This window comes from Pseudophryne corroboree, chromosome 4 (assembly GCF_028390025.1).
Source record: "Pseudophryne corroboree isolate aPseCor3 chromosome 4, aPseCor3.hap2, whole genome shotgun sequence".
Classification (NCBI taxonomy): Eukaryota; Metazoa; Chordata; class Amphibia; order Anura; family Myobatrachidae; genus Pseudophryne; species Pseudophryne corroboree.
The window spans coordinates 564103943-564123540 of record NC_086447.1 but is presented as its reverse complement, the minus strand read 5'-3'; the positions used below and the strand labels follow the sequence as shown (position 1 = coordinate 564123540).

Sequence of the window (19598 nt, the reverse complement as noted above, 5' to 3'; positions counted from 1 at the left end):
AAACTGGAATCCATTCATTTTCCCCCTCAAACTTCTACACACAATACCCCATAATGACAACATGAAAAAGGTGTTTGAGATTTTTGCACATTTATTAAAAATAAAAAACTAAGAATTTACATGTACATAAGTATTCACAGCCTTTGCTCAATACTTTGTTGATGCACTTTTGGCAGCAATTACAGCCACAAGTCTTTTTGAATATGATGCCACAAGCATGGCACACCTATCTTTGGGCAGTTTCGCCCATTCCTCTTTGCAGCACCTCTCAAGCTCTATCAGGTTGGATGGGAAGCGTTGTGCACAGCCATTTTCAGATCTCTCCAGAGATGTTCAATCGGATTCAAGGCTGGGCTCTGGCTGGGCCACTCAAGGACATTCGCAGAGTTGTCCTGAAGCCACTCCTTTGATATCTTGACTGTGTGCTTAGGGTCGTTGTCCTGCTGAAAGATGAACCGTCGTCCCAGTCTGAGGTCAACAGTGCTCTGGAGCAGGTTTTCATCCAGGATGCCTCTGTACATTGCTGCATTCAGCTTTCACTCTATCCTAACTAGTCTCCCAGTTCCTGCCGCTGAAAAATATCCCCACAGCAAGATGCTGTCACCACTATGCTTCACTGTAGGGATGGTATTGGCCTGGTGATGAGCGGTGCCTGGTTTCCTCAAAACATGACGCCTGGCATTCACGCCATAGAGTTCAATCTTTGTCTCATCAGACCAGAGAATTTTGTTTCTCATGGTCTGAGAGTACTTCAGGTGCATTTTGGCAAACTCCAGGTGGGCTGCCATGTGCTTTTTACTAAGGAGTGGCTTACCTCTGGCCACTCTATCATACAGGCATGACTGCTGTAGAGATGGTTGTCCTTCTGGAAAGTTATCCTCTCTCCACAGAGGAATGCTGTAGCTCTGACAGAGTGACTATCGGGTTCTTGGTCACCTCCCTGACTAGGGCCCTTCTCCCCCGATCGCTCAATTTAGATGGCCAGCCAGCTCTAGGAAGAGTCCTGGTGGTTTCAAACTTCTTCCATTTACGGATGATGGAGCCATTGCGCTCATTGGGACCTTCAAAGCAGCAGATACTTTTCTGTACCCTTCCCCAGATTTATGCCTCAAGACAATCATGTCTCGGAGGGCTACAGACAATTCCTTTGACTTCATGCTTGGGGGGTGATTCCGAGTTGTTCGCTCGCTAGCTGCTTTTAGCAGCATTGCACACGCTAAGCTGCCGCCCTCTGGGAGTGTATCTTAGCTTAGCAGAATTGCGAATGAAAGATTAGCAGAATTGCGAATAGAAATTTCTTAGCAGTTTCTGAGTAGCTCCAGACTTACTCAGCCATTGCGACCAGCTCAGTCCTTTTCATTCCTGGTTTGACGTCACAAACACACAGCGTTTGCCCAACCACTCCCCCGTTTCTCCAGCCACTCCTGCGTTTTGCAACTCGAACGCCTGCGTTTTTCCGCACACTCCCATAAAACGGCCAGTTTCCACCCAGAAACACCCACTTCCTGTCAATCACACTACGATCAGCAGAGCGATGAAAAAACTTTGTTACGCCGTGAGTAAATTACCAAACTTTTGTGCTAATTTACCTGGCGCAGGCGCACTGCGTACATTGCGCATGCGCAGTTTGCAACTAATCGCTCTGTAGCGAAAAAAAAAAAACGAGCGAACAACTCGGAATGACCCCCTAGGTCAACTGAATTTATCACAGATGGACTCCAATTAAGCTCAAGGATGATCAGTGGAAACAGGCTGCACCTGAACTCAATTTTGAGCTTCATGGAAAAGGCTGAGAATACTTATGTACATGTGATTTCTTAGTTTTTTATTTTTAATAAATTTGCAAAAATCTAAAAAAAAAAAAAAAAAAAAAGATTTTTCATGTTGTCATGATGGGGTATTGTGTGTAGAATTTTGAGGGGAAACAATAATTTATTCCACTTTGGAATAAAGGTGCCCATACACCTAAAGATTTATCTTCCAATCTGGCTGGTTGGAATGAAAATCTGGTAATGGATGGTAGCAATTGACAGCTGACCATTTCAGATGGTCAACTGTCATTTGCTACCATCCATTACCAGATTTTCATTCCAACCAGCCAGATTGATAGATAAATCTTTAGGTGTATGGGCAACTAAAGGCTGTAACACATCAAAATGTGGAAAAAGTGAAGTGCTGTGAATACTTTCTGGATGGACGCTATATGCGCCCTGGTGCGACTATTCACACCTGCGATTGCATAATACAATTTCTAAGGATTGTGGGTACGAATAGCCGCATGTGCTCGCGAACATGCACACTAGCAATGGCAATATACTGTCGCACCCATGATTATTTGATGAACAAAAGCATATCTGTATGAATAAAATATACAGATTGTGCATGTAGTCTTCACCTAAACCAGCAATGGCTGAATCGGCATTAATAGGTAATACACATTGTACTCGTACTGTAGATAGACCTTTATAACTTTATATGGGCTCAGAATTAATTTGTACTTTGCAATAGCTGTCCAATTTATACTGAGATGTGCATTTAATATTTCCTTACATTTTTCTCTTTAGAAAGCTCCACCAAAGCCTCAGTTAAAGCTTCAGCAACTTCATGATTGGTTTGGACCTTTACCATAGGCATGGCGTCATACATGAACTGCCCTGTACACAGGAATTGAAACATATTACAGTCTGTTACTAGAGCATTATGCATCACTAATAATAAGCACATTATCTACGCTTTCCACCTATGCACATCATGTCGGAAATGTGTGTACAGGCATGAGGACCGAGCAGAGTTTCTCTACACCATAGTGGCTGCTTTACAACTACGAACAGCTCAGTTACTTAACCAGTAGAGCGATTTTATTGGAAATAAAGACGGTATAGCCGTACTCACAGTTATACACACTGGTAGAGAGGAGCAGGGTGTCCAAAAGCTTACCAGCCGGTGAGTGTATGTAGGTACCGGGTAGTCTAAAACAGCACTATCTGAGGAAGCCACCGAGGTATATAGGCGGGGAAACGCGTTATTGGTGTTTCTAAACTGCTGCACAGCTACGGCATCTGAACGAAGCAGCCGGAAAAAGGTCTACAGCTCCTGGGATTACAGCTCATGGCTAAATGGTGATTAGACGGCTGCTCTAGGCCTAAAGAGCAAAACACCTTGCTCTGGACTGCAAGTGAAATTCTTAGCAGCGGAGAGGTTGGAAAGCGGATTCAGCCAATCCAGGGAACTGGAGGGTCAATCACATATAATATAACTGAGCAACTTGAAAGGTATATAACTTAGGAAAAAGTTTATTAAAGTAATATCCATAACAGGATTTCTAATACTATCCTGCTTTTGCTGGATGCCATGCTACTAACATACTAACTGCTAGAAACAGCATTGCAGCTTGTTTGGATCAAATTTGCTGTACATAAAAGGAACTATTTTTTTATATATTTTTTCTGTGGCCGAAATTGTATGTGGACATACAGTAGTTGTATATGCTTTAATGCATAAAAAATGAATTATGCAATGTTATTTTTATTGTATTTTATTACTGATTAAATAAAAAATAATTGCACATTTTATTTATATTTTGGCAGCGTTTCTTGATTAAAACTCTAAAACAGGAGGTACTTGCCGGTCTCACTGTAGCTAAGTTGAAGACTACTGTCTTCCACTGTGGCACTCTCACACAGTCTCAAAATGGATCCGCGCATGTTCAACAGTAGCCTCAGTGCCCATCTTGGTAAAGGGAATGAATCTTCCCTGGAGGAGCAGCAACATGGAGTCTGCGGAGTAGCACACTCCAATTTCAACACATTCATTTTATGTACAACACTAATACCCCTTTTCCACTAGCTTTTTAAAACACGGGTAAATGCGCGGGGCGCGCATTTACCCGTGTTTTTCCCTAGTGGAAAAGGGTCCACCGGCAAATTCCCAGATCAAGTGATCCGGGAATCCTACCCGGGTAGCTAGCCGGGTTGAACACGTGTTCAACCCGGCTAGCTGTCTAGTGTGAACGGGAGCCGTGTCGAGGCGACACGGCTCCCTTTCACTGTGTATGGGAGGGCGGCGCAATTGCCGGGTTGGTGAGCGCTGTCTGTAGGGGGCTGTAGCACAGGTCGCAGCCGTGTCAGGCGACACGGCTGCGACCCGTGCTACTGTAGTGGAAAAGGGGTATAATACTGAGCACGGTGTAATTACATGAATTATGCTAAGGATGATCTGGAAACCTCCAGAACTTAGGTCTATTTACGAAGCCTTGGATGGAGATAAAGTCGCTGGAGATAAAGCACCAGCCAATCAGCTCCTAACTGCTATGCCACAGGCTGTGTTCAAAAAATGACAGATAGGAGCCGATTGGCTGGTACTTTATCTCCATCCACTTTATCTCCAGCCAAAGCTTAGTAAATAGACCCCTTAGCAGCTAGATTTCTGATCTCCATACAGCTCATTAGAGCACCACAACTTTTTCACTTGAATCCGCTCTCTATGACTACATACATTCAGTGTCAGAAGATTACCATTTACATTAGTATATGAGAAAAGAGTATAGGCACATAGTGATTATTAAATATTAAGGCTATACTGCTTTGTATAAATAAAAAAAAAACAATTTAATCTGGCTTGTTGTTATTTTTTTTGGACTTCATTATGCTGATTACATTACTGGTCTAATTCTGGCACCTTAAACATAAACCTAGCTATGTTCTGTACATTTTCATATACGTCTCATTACCTATTATCCTGCCAGATACATTTCTCTGGAGATCACTGACGTACAGTTTCATCTGCTTCCTGATCATGTGCAGCGCATCCTCCATCACACTGGCCAGTCTACACCAAGCCTGCAGTTTCACATCACAGAAATATAGAAGCGGAGGGGATTCATTCCTTCCAGGTACAGTCCTCCATTCACTGAGAACTGACGATAAGCACATTACATTAATGATGTTTAAAACATATACATGCTGAATGTCGATAGTACAGTGAGGCGACAAACTTAGTATCCTCATGTTTCTTCTTAATAATTTATTTTTAGGACAGACATCTTTATCTAGGGCCTGATTCAGAAATGTACATTAACCAAATGGTTTACGTACATCTTCCATTTTTGTGAGACTGCGCACATGCAGACCGAATCCTGCGAGATCGCAAGCAGTGCTCCCAAGCTGCAACATGCTCCATTTGGGGGAAGGGATGAGGCGGTGCTATCTGCATTTCCAGAAAACAGGGACCATGTCAGTCCTGTTTTTCTGGGAGTGGCAAAGTCAGTGTTAGCGTTTTTCGATTCAGATTTACTGGTCACGAAAGCAAGCAGGAGGTGGCCATTTTGAATCAGCTTAGGCTGACTCAGACGGCCGATGGTTGTGATGGTGATCCAATCCGATGCTGCATTGTCAGGCACAGGCATCAGATCTGAGATGCCGGTAGGATGCGTGCTTTTTCCTTCAGACACCTCCTGCAGGAATTAGCATATTTTTGCACAACATCTGCACCACTGTGCAAAAGCATCCATCTGAATCAGGCTCTAAAGCACTATTATGTTTTTTTACTGAGGGTCTCCCACCCCTGTGCTGAGGCCATTTTTCAATGTTAGCGCTCATCACTCTGCAACATTAATATCACTGATTTTATTTTATGCGATTCCCACACAAATTATACCTTGTTTTTGTTTTCTTTAAGAAGACTTAATGTGTTCAGAAATAAATACTTTGTTGTTTTTGTTTCCATAGTAAAATCTTTCTAAAACAACAAAAAGCAGGCTTCTATGGTAGGTTCACACACACAAAAAATAAACCCTCCAATTGGAAATAATGAATTTATTTATTTTTTGCAAATAATTCCTGTCTCAATGTAAATGCTTAGGGGTATATTTACTATTAGTTGAGTTTCACCAATTTTCTTAAATTTCAAATCAATGAAAATAAATCTAAATCGATGTTGTGTTTCATGGGCTAAAACACACATTTAATAACGGAAGGATTTTTTTATATTAATTGTTAAATATTAGTAAATGTGTGTTTTATAAGTAGCAGTGGCGGAACTGTGGGAGGCAATGGAGTCGGCTTCTGCCGGGCTCCTGACCTGAAGGGGGCACCTCTCCTCCATTGTCTCCCACTGCTCGCTGATCCATCGCCGCAGCTGGATGGAGGAGCTTCGTCCTGCTGATAGCCACAGGTAGGCACTGGCAGCATCTGCCTCAAGCTGCGGTGTGTGTGTGTCGCATGTGGGGGGTGCCAGGGGTGTCTTTAATAAATGTTGGCAGCACTGTGTGTTTATGTGTGTGTTTTTAAGTGAGGCGTGTGTCTGTGTTTTTTTTAAGGAAAGTTGTGTGTTTAAGTGAAAGAGGCGTATGTGTGTTTGTAAGTGAAAGAGGCGTATGTGTGTAAGTGAAAGAGGCATGTGTGAGACAGGCGTGTGCAAGTGAAAGAGGTGTGTGTGTGTAAGTGAAAGAGGCGTGTGTAAGTGAAAGAGGCATGTTTACATGAGAGGAGTGTGTGTGTAAGTGAACGAGCTGCGCGTGTGTGTGTCAGTAAAAGAGGTGTGTGTGTGTTTGTAAGTGAAAGGCACACGTGTGTGTGTGTGTGTGTGTGTGTGTGTGTGTGTGTGTGTGTGTGTAAGTTAAAGAGGCATATGTAAGGGAAATAGGCGTGTGTGTGTGTGTGTGTGTGTGTGTGTGTGTGTGTGTGTGTGTGTAAGTGTGTGTGTAAGGGAAATAGGCTTGTGCAATGGAAAGAGGCGTTTGTGTGTGTGTAAGTGAAAGGTGTGTGTGTAAGTGAAAGAGGCTTGAGTGTGTAAGTGAAAGAGGCGTGTGTGCACTGGCGTTTTCTATAATGGGTGCAGTGTGTGCGGTGCACACGAGCCCCTGAGTCCAAAGAAGAGCATATAGGGAGTAAGGGAAACAAAGGATGAAGATATGGACATATGAGGAGAGTGACAGACAAAGGAAACAAGAAAGCAGAAGGGACACATAGAACACATAAGAGAGGTGAGCAAAGGTTGTTCAACATATACTGCTATATCGTGAATCGAATCTAAAATTAGGAGGGGGGCACTGCTTTGGGCATTGTGTGTGTAAGTGGCTCTCCTATTGTGGGCATTGTGTGTGTAAAGGGCACTAGTATGTGGTGCCAGCAATGTGAATAAGATTGTGCTACTGTGAGGCATTATTTTGAATTGGGGGTACTTTTGTGTGGCCATGCCCCTTCAATGTGAAGCCACGCCCCTTTTGTGGCATGCGTGCTAAGTGGGAGGGGTCGTGGGGGAGATGAGTTCCCCCTCCTCTCCAGGACCACTTTAAGCACTATATATATATATATATATATATATATATATATATATATATAATATACACACACACATATATATATATATGTTTATACATTTTATCATTCCTCCGGGCGACTGGGGCAAACGTACGCTACTGCTAAGTGGACCATGACACAAGATTGGGGCTTTAGATCCGGCCACTGCAGGGAGTCCCGACTGGTCGTCTTGACCAGTAAGGACAAGGTAATTGTTTTCTAGGGGAAGGCCAAAGTCTTGGTGTACATGTGAAGACGAGCCCCTCCCACCGTATTCAGGGCAGGAGTTAAATATGGCAGTAAATAAATAAAAAATAATTATGATTCTTCAAGGTCACTGATAATTTATAGAAGCGAATTAGCCCAATATTGCAGCTCAGGCCTCTAGCCAAAGCTTTCTCATGCCAAGTCTGTTTGGGATTACCGTTACTCTAATTGCTGTCATCAACAGGGGCAGTTTAAAAAAAAAAATATATAGCATATTTTGTAATAAAATGTATAGAGTATTTTTCTATTTTGTAGCAAATAATTTGTTTTGTGCAAATTATCTCATGACAAGGATTAAAAGTCACTATTGCACAGCAAGGACAATATATGTGTTGCCTGAGGAAGCCATCTCATATTGAAAATGTCAACTTATTGCAAGGAAACAAAATGACAATATGATCTAAAATCATTGCATACCCCACCTAAACTTACTATGTTGGTAAGAGCCTGTGGCTATTCCAGTTGGGGAACAGAAGAAGACACCAACAAGCTGAGACAGATTCTCAAGTATTTCCATTCCAGACTCTGCAATATATGATACACAACATGAGGATAGGCTGCATTCAGTGTGTAATGTTGTCAACTAAAGTACATACAGTAATCTACAAATGTTTTGACACCAGAGCACAAAACTATATGGGAAAAGAGAATGGTTCCAGCATAATTCTATAACAGGGCTGGCCAAACCGGTCCTGGAGATCTACCAACAGTTCATATTTTCCAGGCCTCCTGGAGATCTGTAGAATTGTCAGTTAGGAATGAATGCAGCACATCTTAATTAGTAATAACTACACCTGTGCACCAGCTAGGTGGCCTGGAAAATATACCGTTATGGTAAGAACTTACCGTTGATAACGGGATTTCTTCTATGTCCACAGGTATCCACAGGATAACATTGGGATATGCCAGAGCGACAGCGGAAATGGCACCAAACAGTCACGAGCTTTCTGGCCTCCCAGGATGCATCGGGCTCCTCCATATAATCCCGCCCACCGACTCAGTCAAATCAGTTGTTTTCACAGCAATTAGGCAGGAGTATCATGTAGAACCCTATTCAGGCGATAAGAACACACATGCACACCCTTCCATACAAGAGGGAAGAGGTTTAGTGATTGTAAAGATCCCCAAATCAGGTGCGTCAGGGTGGGATCCCTGTGGATACCTGTGGACATGGGAGAAATCCCGTTATCAACGGTAAGTTCTTACCATAATGGTATATTTCTCCGGCTGGGTCCACAGGTTATCCACAGGATAACATTGGGATTCCCAAAGCCATTATTAGTGGTGGGGACGCTCCTGATTAGCCAGGAGAATCTTTTGCCCGAATTCTGCATCATGAGAGGCAAAAGTATCCAAGGCATTATGTCTAATGAATGTTTTAATGGAAGACCATGTGGCTGCCTTACAAATTTGTTCTGCTGAAGCACCATGCTGTGCTGCCAATGAAGAACCTACCCTATCTGTAGAGTGTGCAGAGACATTAGCCGGAACAGGGAGATCAGCACGAGAATATGCTTCTGAAATTGTCATTCAAAGCCATCTTGCTAGCGTCTGTTTAGTAGCAGGCCATACTCTTTTGTGAAATCCGTAGAGAATGAAGAGAGAATCTGTCTTTCTGATGGCACTAGTACGATCCACGTACATTCTTAATGCACGGACTACGTCCAGCGACGCTTCTCCCGCAGAAAGTACTGATACCTGAAAAGCCGGGACTACAATTTCTTCGTTCAGGTGAAACTTTGAGACCACCTTCGGAAGATAACCAGATCTAGTTCTGAGAACTGCTTTATCTGGATAGAAGATCAGAAAAGGAGACTTACACGACAGTGCTCCTAAATCTGACACTCTTCTAGCTGACGCCATTGTCAGTAGAAAGAGAACTTTAGCCGTCAACCATTTAAGATCTGCTCTCTTAAGTGGTTCAAATGGAGCCCTCTGAAGGATTTTAAGAACCAGATTTAAATCCCAGGGTAATGCAGGAGGAACAAACGGTAGTTGAATGTGATACTTTAAAAGATCTTGGATTCATACCTCCTTCGATACACCAATGAATATAGGCCTGCCATATTCGATGATAAATGCGAGCTGAAGAAGGCTTTCTTGCTCTAAGCATGGTTTGAATTACCTGTTGTGAAAAACCTTTTGATTCTAGGATAGAGGTTTCAACAGCCACGCCGTCAAAGACAGCCATGACAACAAGGCCCCTGCACTATTAGATCTGGCTGTTGAGGAAGCAAAATTTGAGCTTCCACGGACATCCTTAGTAGATCTATATATTAATGCCTTCTGGGCCAAGCTAGAGCTATTAGAATTATGGCTCCATTTGCTTGCTTTATTTTCCTCACCACCCTGGGTAACACCCTGACAGTGCATCTACAAGGCTCGCCCCGGGATCCTTTGTTCTCGACCCGTATGCCGGAACTTTGTTGTTCCAACGGGACGCCATGAGATCTATCTCTGGCAGACCCCATCTGTTTACTAGAGTTTGAAATACTTCCGGGTGTAATGCCCATTCGGTCTCCTGAATGGTGTGTCGACTGAGAAAATCCTCTTCCCAGTTTAGCACTCCCGGCACAACCACTGCGGACAATGCCGGAAGATGAAGTTCTGCCGATCTTAGTATGTGAGCTACTTCTTCCATCAGTCTTTTGCTGTGAGTTCCTCCCTGATGGTTGAGGTACGCTACTGCTATTGCATTGTCTGAACGGATCTGGACTGGTCTTACCTGCAGAATGTCCTTTGCCTGAGCTAGAGCCATGTATATGGCCCTTATTTCCAACAAATTTATTGGCAGGCATCCTTTCGTGGTCCATTTTCCCTGGAACCAAACATTTTCGAACACTGCTCCCCAGCCCTGAAGACTGGCATCCGTTGTTAGTACTTGCCAATCTGCTATCCAAAAGGGTCTCCCCTTGTCTAGATGCTCCGTCTGTAGCCACCAGGCTAGTGACCTTTTTACATTTACTGGAAGCTTTATCATCTGTCTTTTTATTGTCTGTTGTTTTCCATTCCATCTGGTTAGGATGAGGTGCTGTAGGGGTCTGGAGTGGAATTGTGTATATTCCACCATGTCAAATGTTGACACCATCAGTCGCATTGCTGCATGGACTGAAACTGTCTGACTGTGCTACAATTCCTGGGTCATTACCTGTACTTTGGATATCTTCTTCTCCGGTAAGATAATCCTTTGTAGACTTGAATCCAATATGGCCCCCAAATGAACCATCCGTTGGGATGGACTCAATGACGACTTTTCCCAATTTATGAGCCATCCGTGTCTCTGTAGACAAGCTATTGTCTGTTGGAGATGGTCTAAGATTATCTCCTGGGATTGAGTCAGGATTAAAAGATCATCAAGGTATGGAAAAATTCTTATTACCTGCTTGCGGAGATAAGCTGCCATAACCACCATAATTTTGGTAAGTACCCTGGGGGCTGTCGCTAGTCCAAAGGGCAAAGCCTGGAATTGAAAATGTTGCTGGAGGATGGCAAACCTGAGGTAACACTGATGGGACCGTGCTATGGGCACATGCAGGTAAGCATCCTGTACATCCAGAGATACCATGTCATTTCCTGGTTCCATGGCCAAAACTATGGAGCGTAACGTCTCCATGTGAAACTTTGGAACCCAAATGTATTTGTTTAACCTCTTGAGATTGAGAATTGGTCAGAATGATCCATTTGGCTTCTGGATCAAAAATAGGTTTGAGTAAAACTTCCGTCCCCTTTGTGTCCGGGGTACCGGGATAATTACCCCAGACTGAAGCAATTTCTGAACTGCTTCTTGCAGAGCCTTGGCCTTCGACTCTATACGAGACGGGCTGGTGCAAAAGAACCTTTGAGGAGGCTGCTTCTTGAAAGGGAAACCATAACCGAGAGATACCACCTTCTGCACCCAAGCATCTGTCGTCGACTGCTGCCAAATGTGTGCAAAGTGAAGGAGTCAACCCCAACCCTGGAATCCTCCAGACGGAGGCCCATACCCTCAAACTGATGGCTTCTGCACTGGTTTGGAAGCTGGCCGTCTATTGGCCCACTGCTTCTTACCCCTAGCTGATTTATTGTACTGGGGTTGGTTAGCCTTAACCTTTCCTTTTGATCTACCCTGCCATTGAAACGGCCGAAATTTTGACCCCCCTCGGTTTAGGGTTATAACTAGCCGGAAACTTGACCTTTTTGGATTCAGCCTCCGATTCCAGAATATCTGTCAATTGCTTTCCGAACAGAATATTCCCAGTGAAAGGCAATACTTCAAGAGCTTTCTTGGATTCTGCATCTGCTTTCCAAGTACGTACCCAGACTGCTCTACACGCGGCTACCGTTAAGGCTGATGCTTTAGAAGCAATCATACCCATATCAATTGCTGCTTCTTCCAAATATTGCGCAGGTTGTTTTAAATAGCCTAGCTGAGACTCCTGCTCCCTGGTAGGTGCGAAGAGGCCACTCTCCAGTTTCTCCACCCATTCTACCATTGCTTTCGCCATCCAGGCTGAAGCCATAGCTGGTTTTACCAACGCCCCTGAGAGAGAAAAAATATTTTTCAAGAAACCATCTACTCTTCTATCTGTGACATCATCCAGTGAGGTAGACGGCAATGGTAAAACAAACTTACGCACAAGTCGTACAACATGTGCATCTACCTTAGGAGGAACTTCCCTTTTTGAACAGTCCCCAGCTGGAAAAGGTTAATAAGAATCCCATTTTTTCAGAATCTTATACTTCTTATTGGGTGTAGCCCAAGGTCCTTCCATAATTTCCGTCAGATCCTCTGACTCTGGAAACTCAGTCCTAACTGATTTTGGACGTTTAAACACAGGTGCTTTAGATTTTGACACTGCCTTAGCTGGTTCCTCCAGACACAGAATAGCCTTCATGGCCTCAATAAGCTCAGCTATATCCTCTGTGCTGAAACCCTCCGACTGATCATCATATGGGGTATTTGAATACAATATATCCTCATCTGTTGTATCATCTTGTGTAGTCTGTAACATGGATGTATCTATCCTGGTACTAATAGCTTGGCTACTTGTAGAAGCTGTTGGCATCAAACCATAAGAAGGGAGCTGCATGCATGGGTTAATAGTGTAACCTATTCCCGGGGGTGGAACTGCAAGTGTTAATCTGTCTGCTATTATAGACAAAGTCTGTGCGAACACACCCCATGGTGGCTCTACTGGTTGCTGCACTAGAGCCTGCTTTTTAGTTTGCTTATACGCAAAACAGTTTGCACATAACCCCTCATAAGTAAGATACTGGGCTATTCCATCCAAAATCCCTATTTTACAAGATAAGCATGTTAAGGGTGTAGGAGCCCCTGATAAAGTATCCTCGTCACTTTTGCCGCTCACAGACATGGTAAATAAACCGTTTTTACCAAAGCTACACTCTCTGTGACTGAAAATCACCTATATAGATATAGAAATGATATCAATCTGACCACAATCCGTGCACCTGAATTGAGGTTCAGAAACAATACTTGACAAACATAAAAAAGTCAGCAATCACACTAGCAGTCACATGTTAATCCCATTTTTTCAGAATCTTATACTTCTTATTGGGTGTAGCCCAAGGTCCTTCCATAATTTCCGTCAGATCCTCTGACTCTGGAAACTCAGTCCTAACCGATTTTGGACGTTTAAACACAGGTGCTTTAGGATTTTGACACTGCCTTAGCTGGTTCCTCCAGACACAGAATAGCCTTCATGGCCTCAATAAGCTCAGCTATATCCTCTGTGCTGAAACCCTCCGACTGATCATCATATGGGGTATTTGAATACAATATATCCTCATCTGTTGTATCATCTTGTGTAGTCTGTAACATGGATGTATCTACCCTGGTATAATAGCCTGGCTACTTGTAGAAGCTGTTGGCATCAAACCATAAGAAGGGAGCTGCATGTATGGGTTAATAGTGTAACCTATTCCCGGGGGTGGAACTGCAAGTGTTAATCTGTCTGCTATTATAGACAAAGTCTGTGCGAACACACCCCATGGTGGCTCTACTGGTTGCTGCACTAGAGCCTGCTTTTTAGTTTGCTTATACGCAAAACAGTTTGCACATAACCCCTCATAAGTAAGATACTGGGCTATTCCATCCAAAATCCCTATTTTACAAGATAAGCATGTTAAGGGTTTAGGAGCCCCTGATAAAGTATCCTCGTCACTTTTGCCGCTCACAGACATGGTAAATAAACCGTTTTTACCAAAGCTACACTCTCTGTGACTGAAAATCACCTATATAGATATAGAAATGATATCAATCTGACCACAATCCGTGCACCTGAATTGAGGTTCAGAAACAATACTTGACAAACATAAAAAAGTCAGCAATCACACTAGCAGTCACATGTTAATTATTAGACATTATCATATGAGAATATAAATCAACCACAAAATACTTTTCTAGTATGTAGGAGTACAATTACTGCACCTCTGTTTTTTAAACAGCCGTTACCACTAGTTTTTTCAGACATGTTATGCAGAAAACAACAGTACTGTACAGGTCTCATATGCATTGTGTACCAAAATTAACTATTCATACTAACAAGTAGATAGAATTTTAGTACTGTATAACCCTTACTCAGTTAGAGTGGGATACAGGGATACTCACCCCACTTCCAGAATTGATCAATACGCCCGTAAGACGCTGAGTGGATTCAGACGCTACTGGTGTACACTGCCGCTTCGGTAACTGGTAAGACACACAGACACTCAATAACGGACCCAGACGCTCAGAGAACGATGAGTGTATGCAGATGCTCCTGTCTGCGACCTGGTCTCGGCGGCCCCTAGTGTACACAATTGCAGCATCTAAGCTGCGACCGAGTACCCTCGTAGTAGCGTCTGAGACGGAAGTGAGGTCATCAGTTCATGGACGGGAGACGCACGGAAACTGGTCATGAACTGGGGGGAGGGGCGACCAGGAGACCGTCTGACTCCCCCTGCTGACATAAACTCCAAGAATCGCAGCCTCAGCCTAGTCCTGGCACCTATGATCCCTGAAGCATAGCGCTGGAGCACTTAAGAGTGGCGGCACGTCAGCCACTGTTTGTAGTCTCCTCCAATACAGTGCGGCTGTGTCCAAATTCCTCTAGTAAGTGGAATCGATGCCTTACCTTCCCCCCATGCTCCGGCCACAGCCTGGTAACGTCTGCTGGACCTGCTAGAACATCCGACACAGACGCCCGTCGAGACAGCACTAATACCCGAGGGTAAGCGTTGTTGCGACCCGGTGGGGAGTCGTTGGAGCGACTCTTTCCAGCATGCGTTTAAGGCGCTGTTAAGAAAGATCACTCAAAACATAGTAAGACTATAAAAATAAAATAACAAAAGCTTAGGCTGCCTTAACAGCAGCCCTGTGACCATGGTCCGGCTCCTGCCACACCAAACAAAAAACTGATTTGACTGAGTCGGTGGGCGGGATTATATGGAGGAGCCCGATGCATCCTGGGAGGCCAGAAAGCTCGTGACTGTTTGGTGCCATTTCCGCTGTCGCTCCGCCATATCCCAATGTTATCCTGAGGATAACCTGTGGACCCAGCCGGAGAAATGTGAACTGCTGGTAGATCTCGAGGACTGGTTTGGCCAGCCCTGTTCTATAAAGTGTATTAGGGAACACCGGTCCCCTAACCATTTGTGAGCTAAACCACTCAGTAATAATGATAGGCTGCTTTCCCCGATACTGGTACAGTCCACAAAATGACTTGCAATATATAAAATAAAATAAGAATTTACTCACCGGTAATTCTATTTCTCGTAGTCCGTAGTGGATGCTGGGGACTCCGTCAGGACCATGGGGAATAGCGGCTCCGCAGGAGACAGGGCACAAAATTAAAAGTTTGACCACTAGGTGGTGTGTACTGGCTCCTCCCCCTATGACCCTCCTCCAAGCCTCAGTTAGGATACTGTGCCCGGACGAGCGTACACAATAAGGAAGGATTTTGAATCCCGGGTAAGACTCATACCAGCCACACCAATCACACCGTACAACTTGTGATCTGAACCCAGTTAACAGTATGATAACCGAAAAGAGCCTCTGAAACGATGGCTCCCAACAATAATAACCCGATTTTTGTAACAATAACTATGTACAATTATTGCAGACAATCCGCACTTGGGATGGGCGCCCAGCATCCACTACGGACTACGAGAAATAGAATTACCGGTGAGTAAATTCTTATTTTCTCTGACGTCCTAAGTGGATGCTGGGGACTCCGTCAGGACCATGGGGATTATACCAAAGCTCCCAAACGGGCGGGAGAGTGCGGATGACTCTGCAGCACCGAATGAGAGAACTCCAGGTCCTCCTTAGCCAGGGTATCAAATTTGTAGAATTTTACAAACGTGTTCTCCCCTGACCACGTAGCTGCTCGGCAGAGTTGTAATGCCGAGACCCCTCGGGCAGCCGCCCAAGAGGAGCCCACCTTCCTTGTAGAGTGGGCATTGACAGATTTAGGCTGTGGCAGGCCTGCCACAGAATGCGCAAGTTGAATTGTGCTACAAATCCAACGAGCAATCGTCTGCTTAGACGCAGGAGCACCCAGCTTGTTGGGTGCATACAGTATAAACAGCGAGTCAGACTTCCTGACTCCAGCCGTCCTTGAAATATATATTTTTAATGCTCTGACAACATCCAGCAACTTGGAGTCCTCCAAATCGCTAGTAGCCGCAGGCACCACAATAGGCTGGTTCAGGTGAAACGCTGACACCACCTTAGGGAGAAACTGAGGACGCGTCCGCAGTTCTGCCCTGTCCGAATGGAAAATCAGATATGGGCTTTTGTACGATAAAGCCGCCAATTCTGACACTCTCCTGGCCGAAGCCAGGGCCAGTAGCATGGTTACTTTCCATGTAAGATATTTCAAATCCACCGATTTGAGTGGCTCAAACCAATGGGATTTGAGAAAATCCAAAACTACATTGAGATCCCACGGTGCCACTGGAGGCACAACCGGGGGCTGTATATGTAGTACTCCTTTGACAAAAGTTTGGACTTCAGGAACTGAAGCCAATTCTTTCTGGAAGAAAATCGACAGGGCCGAAATTTGAACCTTAATGGACCCCAATTTGAGGCCCATAGACAATCCTGTTTGCAGGAAATGTAGGAATCGACCCAGTTGAAATTCCTCCGTGGGGGCCTTCCTGGCCTCACACCACGCAACATATTTTCTCCAAATGCGGTGATAATGTTGTGCAGTCACTTCCTTCCTGGCAGCCGCGGTAAGTCTTGGAATAGACGAGGTCCCTGCTGAAGCAGGTCCCTTCTTAGAGGTAGAGGCCACGGATCTTCCGTGAGCATCTCCTGAAGTTCCGGGTACCAAGTCCTTCTTGGCCAATCCGGAGCCACGAGTATCGTTCTTACTCCCCTTTGCCGTATAATTCTCAGTACCTTGGGTATGAGAGGCAGAGGAGGGAACACATACACTGACTGGTACACCCATGGTGTTACCAGAGCGTCCACAGCTATTGCCTGAGGGTCTCTTGACCTGGCGCAATACCTGTCCAGTTTTTTGTTGAGGCGGGACGCCATCATGTCCACCATTGGTCTTTCCCAACGGACCACAATCATGTGGAAGACTTCTGGATGAAGTCCCCACTCTCCCGGGTGAAGATCGTGTCTGCTGAGGAAATCTGCTTCCCAGTTGTCCACTCCCGGGATGAACACTGCTGACAGTGCTATCACATGATTTTCCGCCCAGCGAAGAATCCTTGCAGCTTCTGCCATTGCCCTCCTGCTTCTTGTGCCGCCCTGTCTGTTTACGTGGGCGACTGCCGTGATGTTGTCCGACTGGATCAACACCGGCTGACCCTGAAGCAGAGGTTTTGCCAGGCTTAGAGCATTGTAGATTGCTCTTAGTTCCAGTATATTTATGTGAAGAGACGTCTCCAGGCTTGACCACACGCCCTGGAAGTTTCTTCCCTGTGTGACCGCTCCCCAGCCTCTCAGGCTGGCATCCGTGGTCACTAGGACCCAGTTCTGTATGCCGAATCTGCGGCCCTCTAACAGATGAGCACTCTGCAACCACCATAGCAGAGACACCCTTGTCCTTGGCGACAGGTTTATCCGCTGATGCATCTGCAGATGCGATCCGGACCACTTGTCCAGCAGATCCCACTGAAAAATTTGTGCATGGAATCTGCCGAATGGAATCGCTTCGTAAGAAGCCACCATTTTTCCCAGGACTCTTGTGCATTGATGCACAGACACTTTTCCTGGTTTTAGGAGGTTCCTGACGAGTTCGGATAACTCCCTGGCTTTCTCCTCCGGAAGAAACACATTTTTCTGAACAGTGTCCAGAATCATCCCTAGGAACAGCAAACGTGTCGTCGGGATCAGTTGGGATTTTGGAAAATTCAGAATCCACCCGTGCTGCTGGAGCACTACTTGAGTTAGTGCTACTCCGACCTCCAGCTGTTCTCTGGACCTTGCCCTTATCAGGAGATCGTCCAAGTAAGGGATAATTAATACGCCTTTTCTTCGAAGAAGGATCATCATTTCGGCCATTACCTTGGTAAAGACCCGGGGTGCCGTGGACAATCCAAACGGCAGCGTCTGAAACTGATAATGACAGTTTTGTACCACGAACCTGAGGTACCCTTGGTGTGAAGGGCAAATTGGGACATGGAGGTAAGCATCCTTGATGTCCAAGGACACCATAAAGTCCCCTTCTTCCAGATTCGCTATCACTGCTCTGAGTGACTCCATCTTGAACTTGAATTTTTGTATGTATAGGTTCAGAGATTTCAGATTTAGAATAGGTCTTACCGAGCCGTCCGGCTTCGGTACCACAAATAGCGTGGAGTAATACCCCTTTCCCTGTTGTAAAAGGGGTACCTTGACTATCACCTGCTGAGAATACAGCTTGTGAATGGCTTCCAATACCGTCGCCCTGTCGGAGGGAGACGTTGGCAAAGCAGACTTTAGGAACCGGCGAGGGGGAGACGTCTCGAATTCCAACCTGTAACCCTGAGATACTACCTGCAGGATCCAGGGGTCCACCTGCGAGTGAGCCCACTGTGCGCTGAAATTCTTGAGGCGACCCCCCACCGCCCCTGAGTCCGCTTGTAAGGTCCCAGCGTCATGCTGAGACCTTTGCAGAAGCCGGGGAGGGCTTCTGCTCCTGGGAGGGAGCTGCTTGCTGCAGTCTCTTACCCTTTCCTTTGCCTCGGGGCAGATATGAATGTCCTTCTGCCCGCTTGTTCTTATAGGAACGAAAGGACTGCGGCTGAAAAGACTGCGTCTTTTTCTGCTGGGAGGTGACCTGAGGTAAAAAGGTGGATTTCCCGGCTGTTGCCGTGGCCACCAAATCCGATAAACCGACCCCAAATAATTCCTCCCCTTTATACGGCAATACTTCCATATGCCGTTTGGAATCCGCATCACCTGACCACTGTCGCGTCCATAAACTTCTTCTGGCAGATATGGACATCGCACTTACTCTTGATGCCAGAGTGCAAATATCCCTCTGTGCATCACGCATATAAAGAAATGCATCCTTTAAATGCTCTATAGTCAATAAAATATTGTCCCTATCCAGGGTATCAATATTTTCAGTCAGTGATTCCGACCAAGCCACCCCAGCACTGCACATCCAGGCTGAGGCGATTGCTGGTCGCAGTATAACACCAGTATGTGTGTATATACTTTTTAGTGTATTCTCCAGCCTCCTATCAGCTGGGTCCTTGAGGGCGGCCGTTTCTGGAGACGGTAACGCCACTTGTTTTGATAAGCGTGTGAGCGCCTTATCTACCCTAGGGGGTGTTTCCCAGCGCGCCCTAACCTCTGGCGGGAAAGGGTATAACGCCAATAACTTCTTTGAAATTAGCAGTTTTCTATCGGGGGTAACCCACGCTTCATCATACACTTCATTCAATTCCTCTGATTCAGGAAAAACTACAGGTAGTTTTTTCACACCCCACATAATACCCCTTTTTGTGGTACTTGCAGTATCAGAGATATGCAAAGCCTCCTTCATTGCCGTGATCATATAACGTGTGGCCCTACTGGAAAATACGTTTGTTTCTTCACCGTCG

At 45.1% G+C, this 19598-nt stretch overlaps 1 protein-coding gene across 2 annotated transcripts in view; it reads right to left on the bottom strand.

The window, feature by feature from the left end:
• The window catches only part of ECT2L (epithelial cell transforming 2 like), a 257733-nt gene that overhangs the window by 116914 nt on the left and 121221 nt on the right, over window positions 1-19598 (bottom strand). For both annotated transcript variants that reach the window (XM_063917439.1, XM_063917440.1), the window contains exons 11-13: window positions 7998-8090; window positions 4730-4915; window positions 2551-2654 (exon numbers count right to left, since the gene is read on the bottom strand). In XM_063917439.1, the coding sequence (XP_063773509.1) occupies window positions 2551-2654; window positions 4730-4915; window positions 7998-8090 (383 nt within the window). The remainder of the gene's footprint in view (window positions 1-2550; window positions 2655-4729; window positions 4916-7997; window positions 8091-19598) is intronic.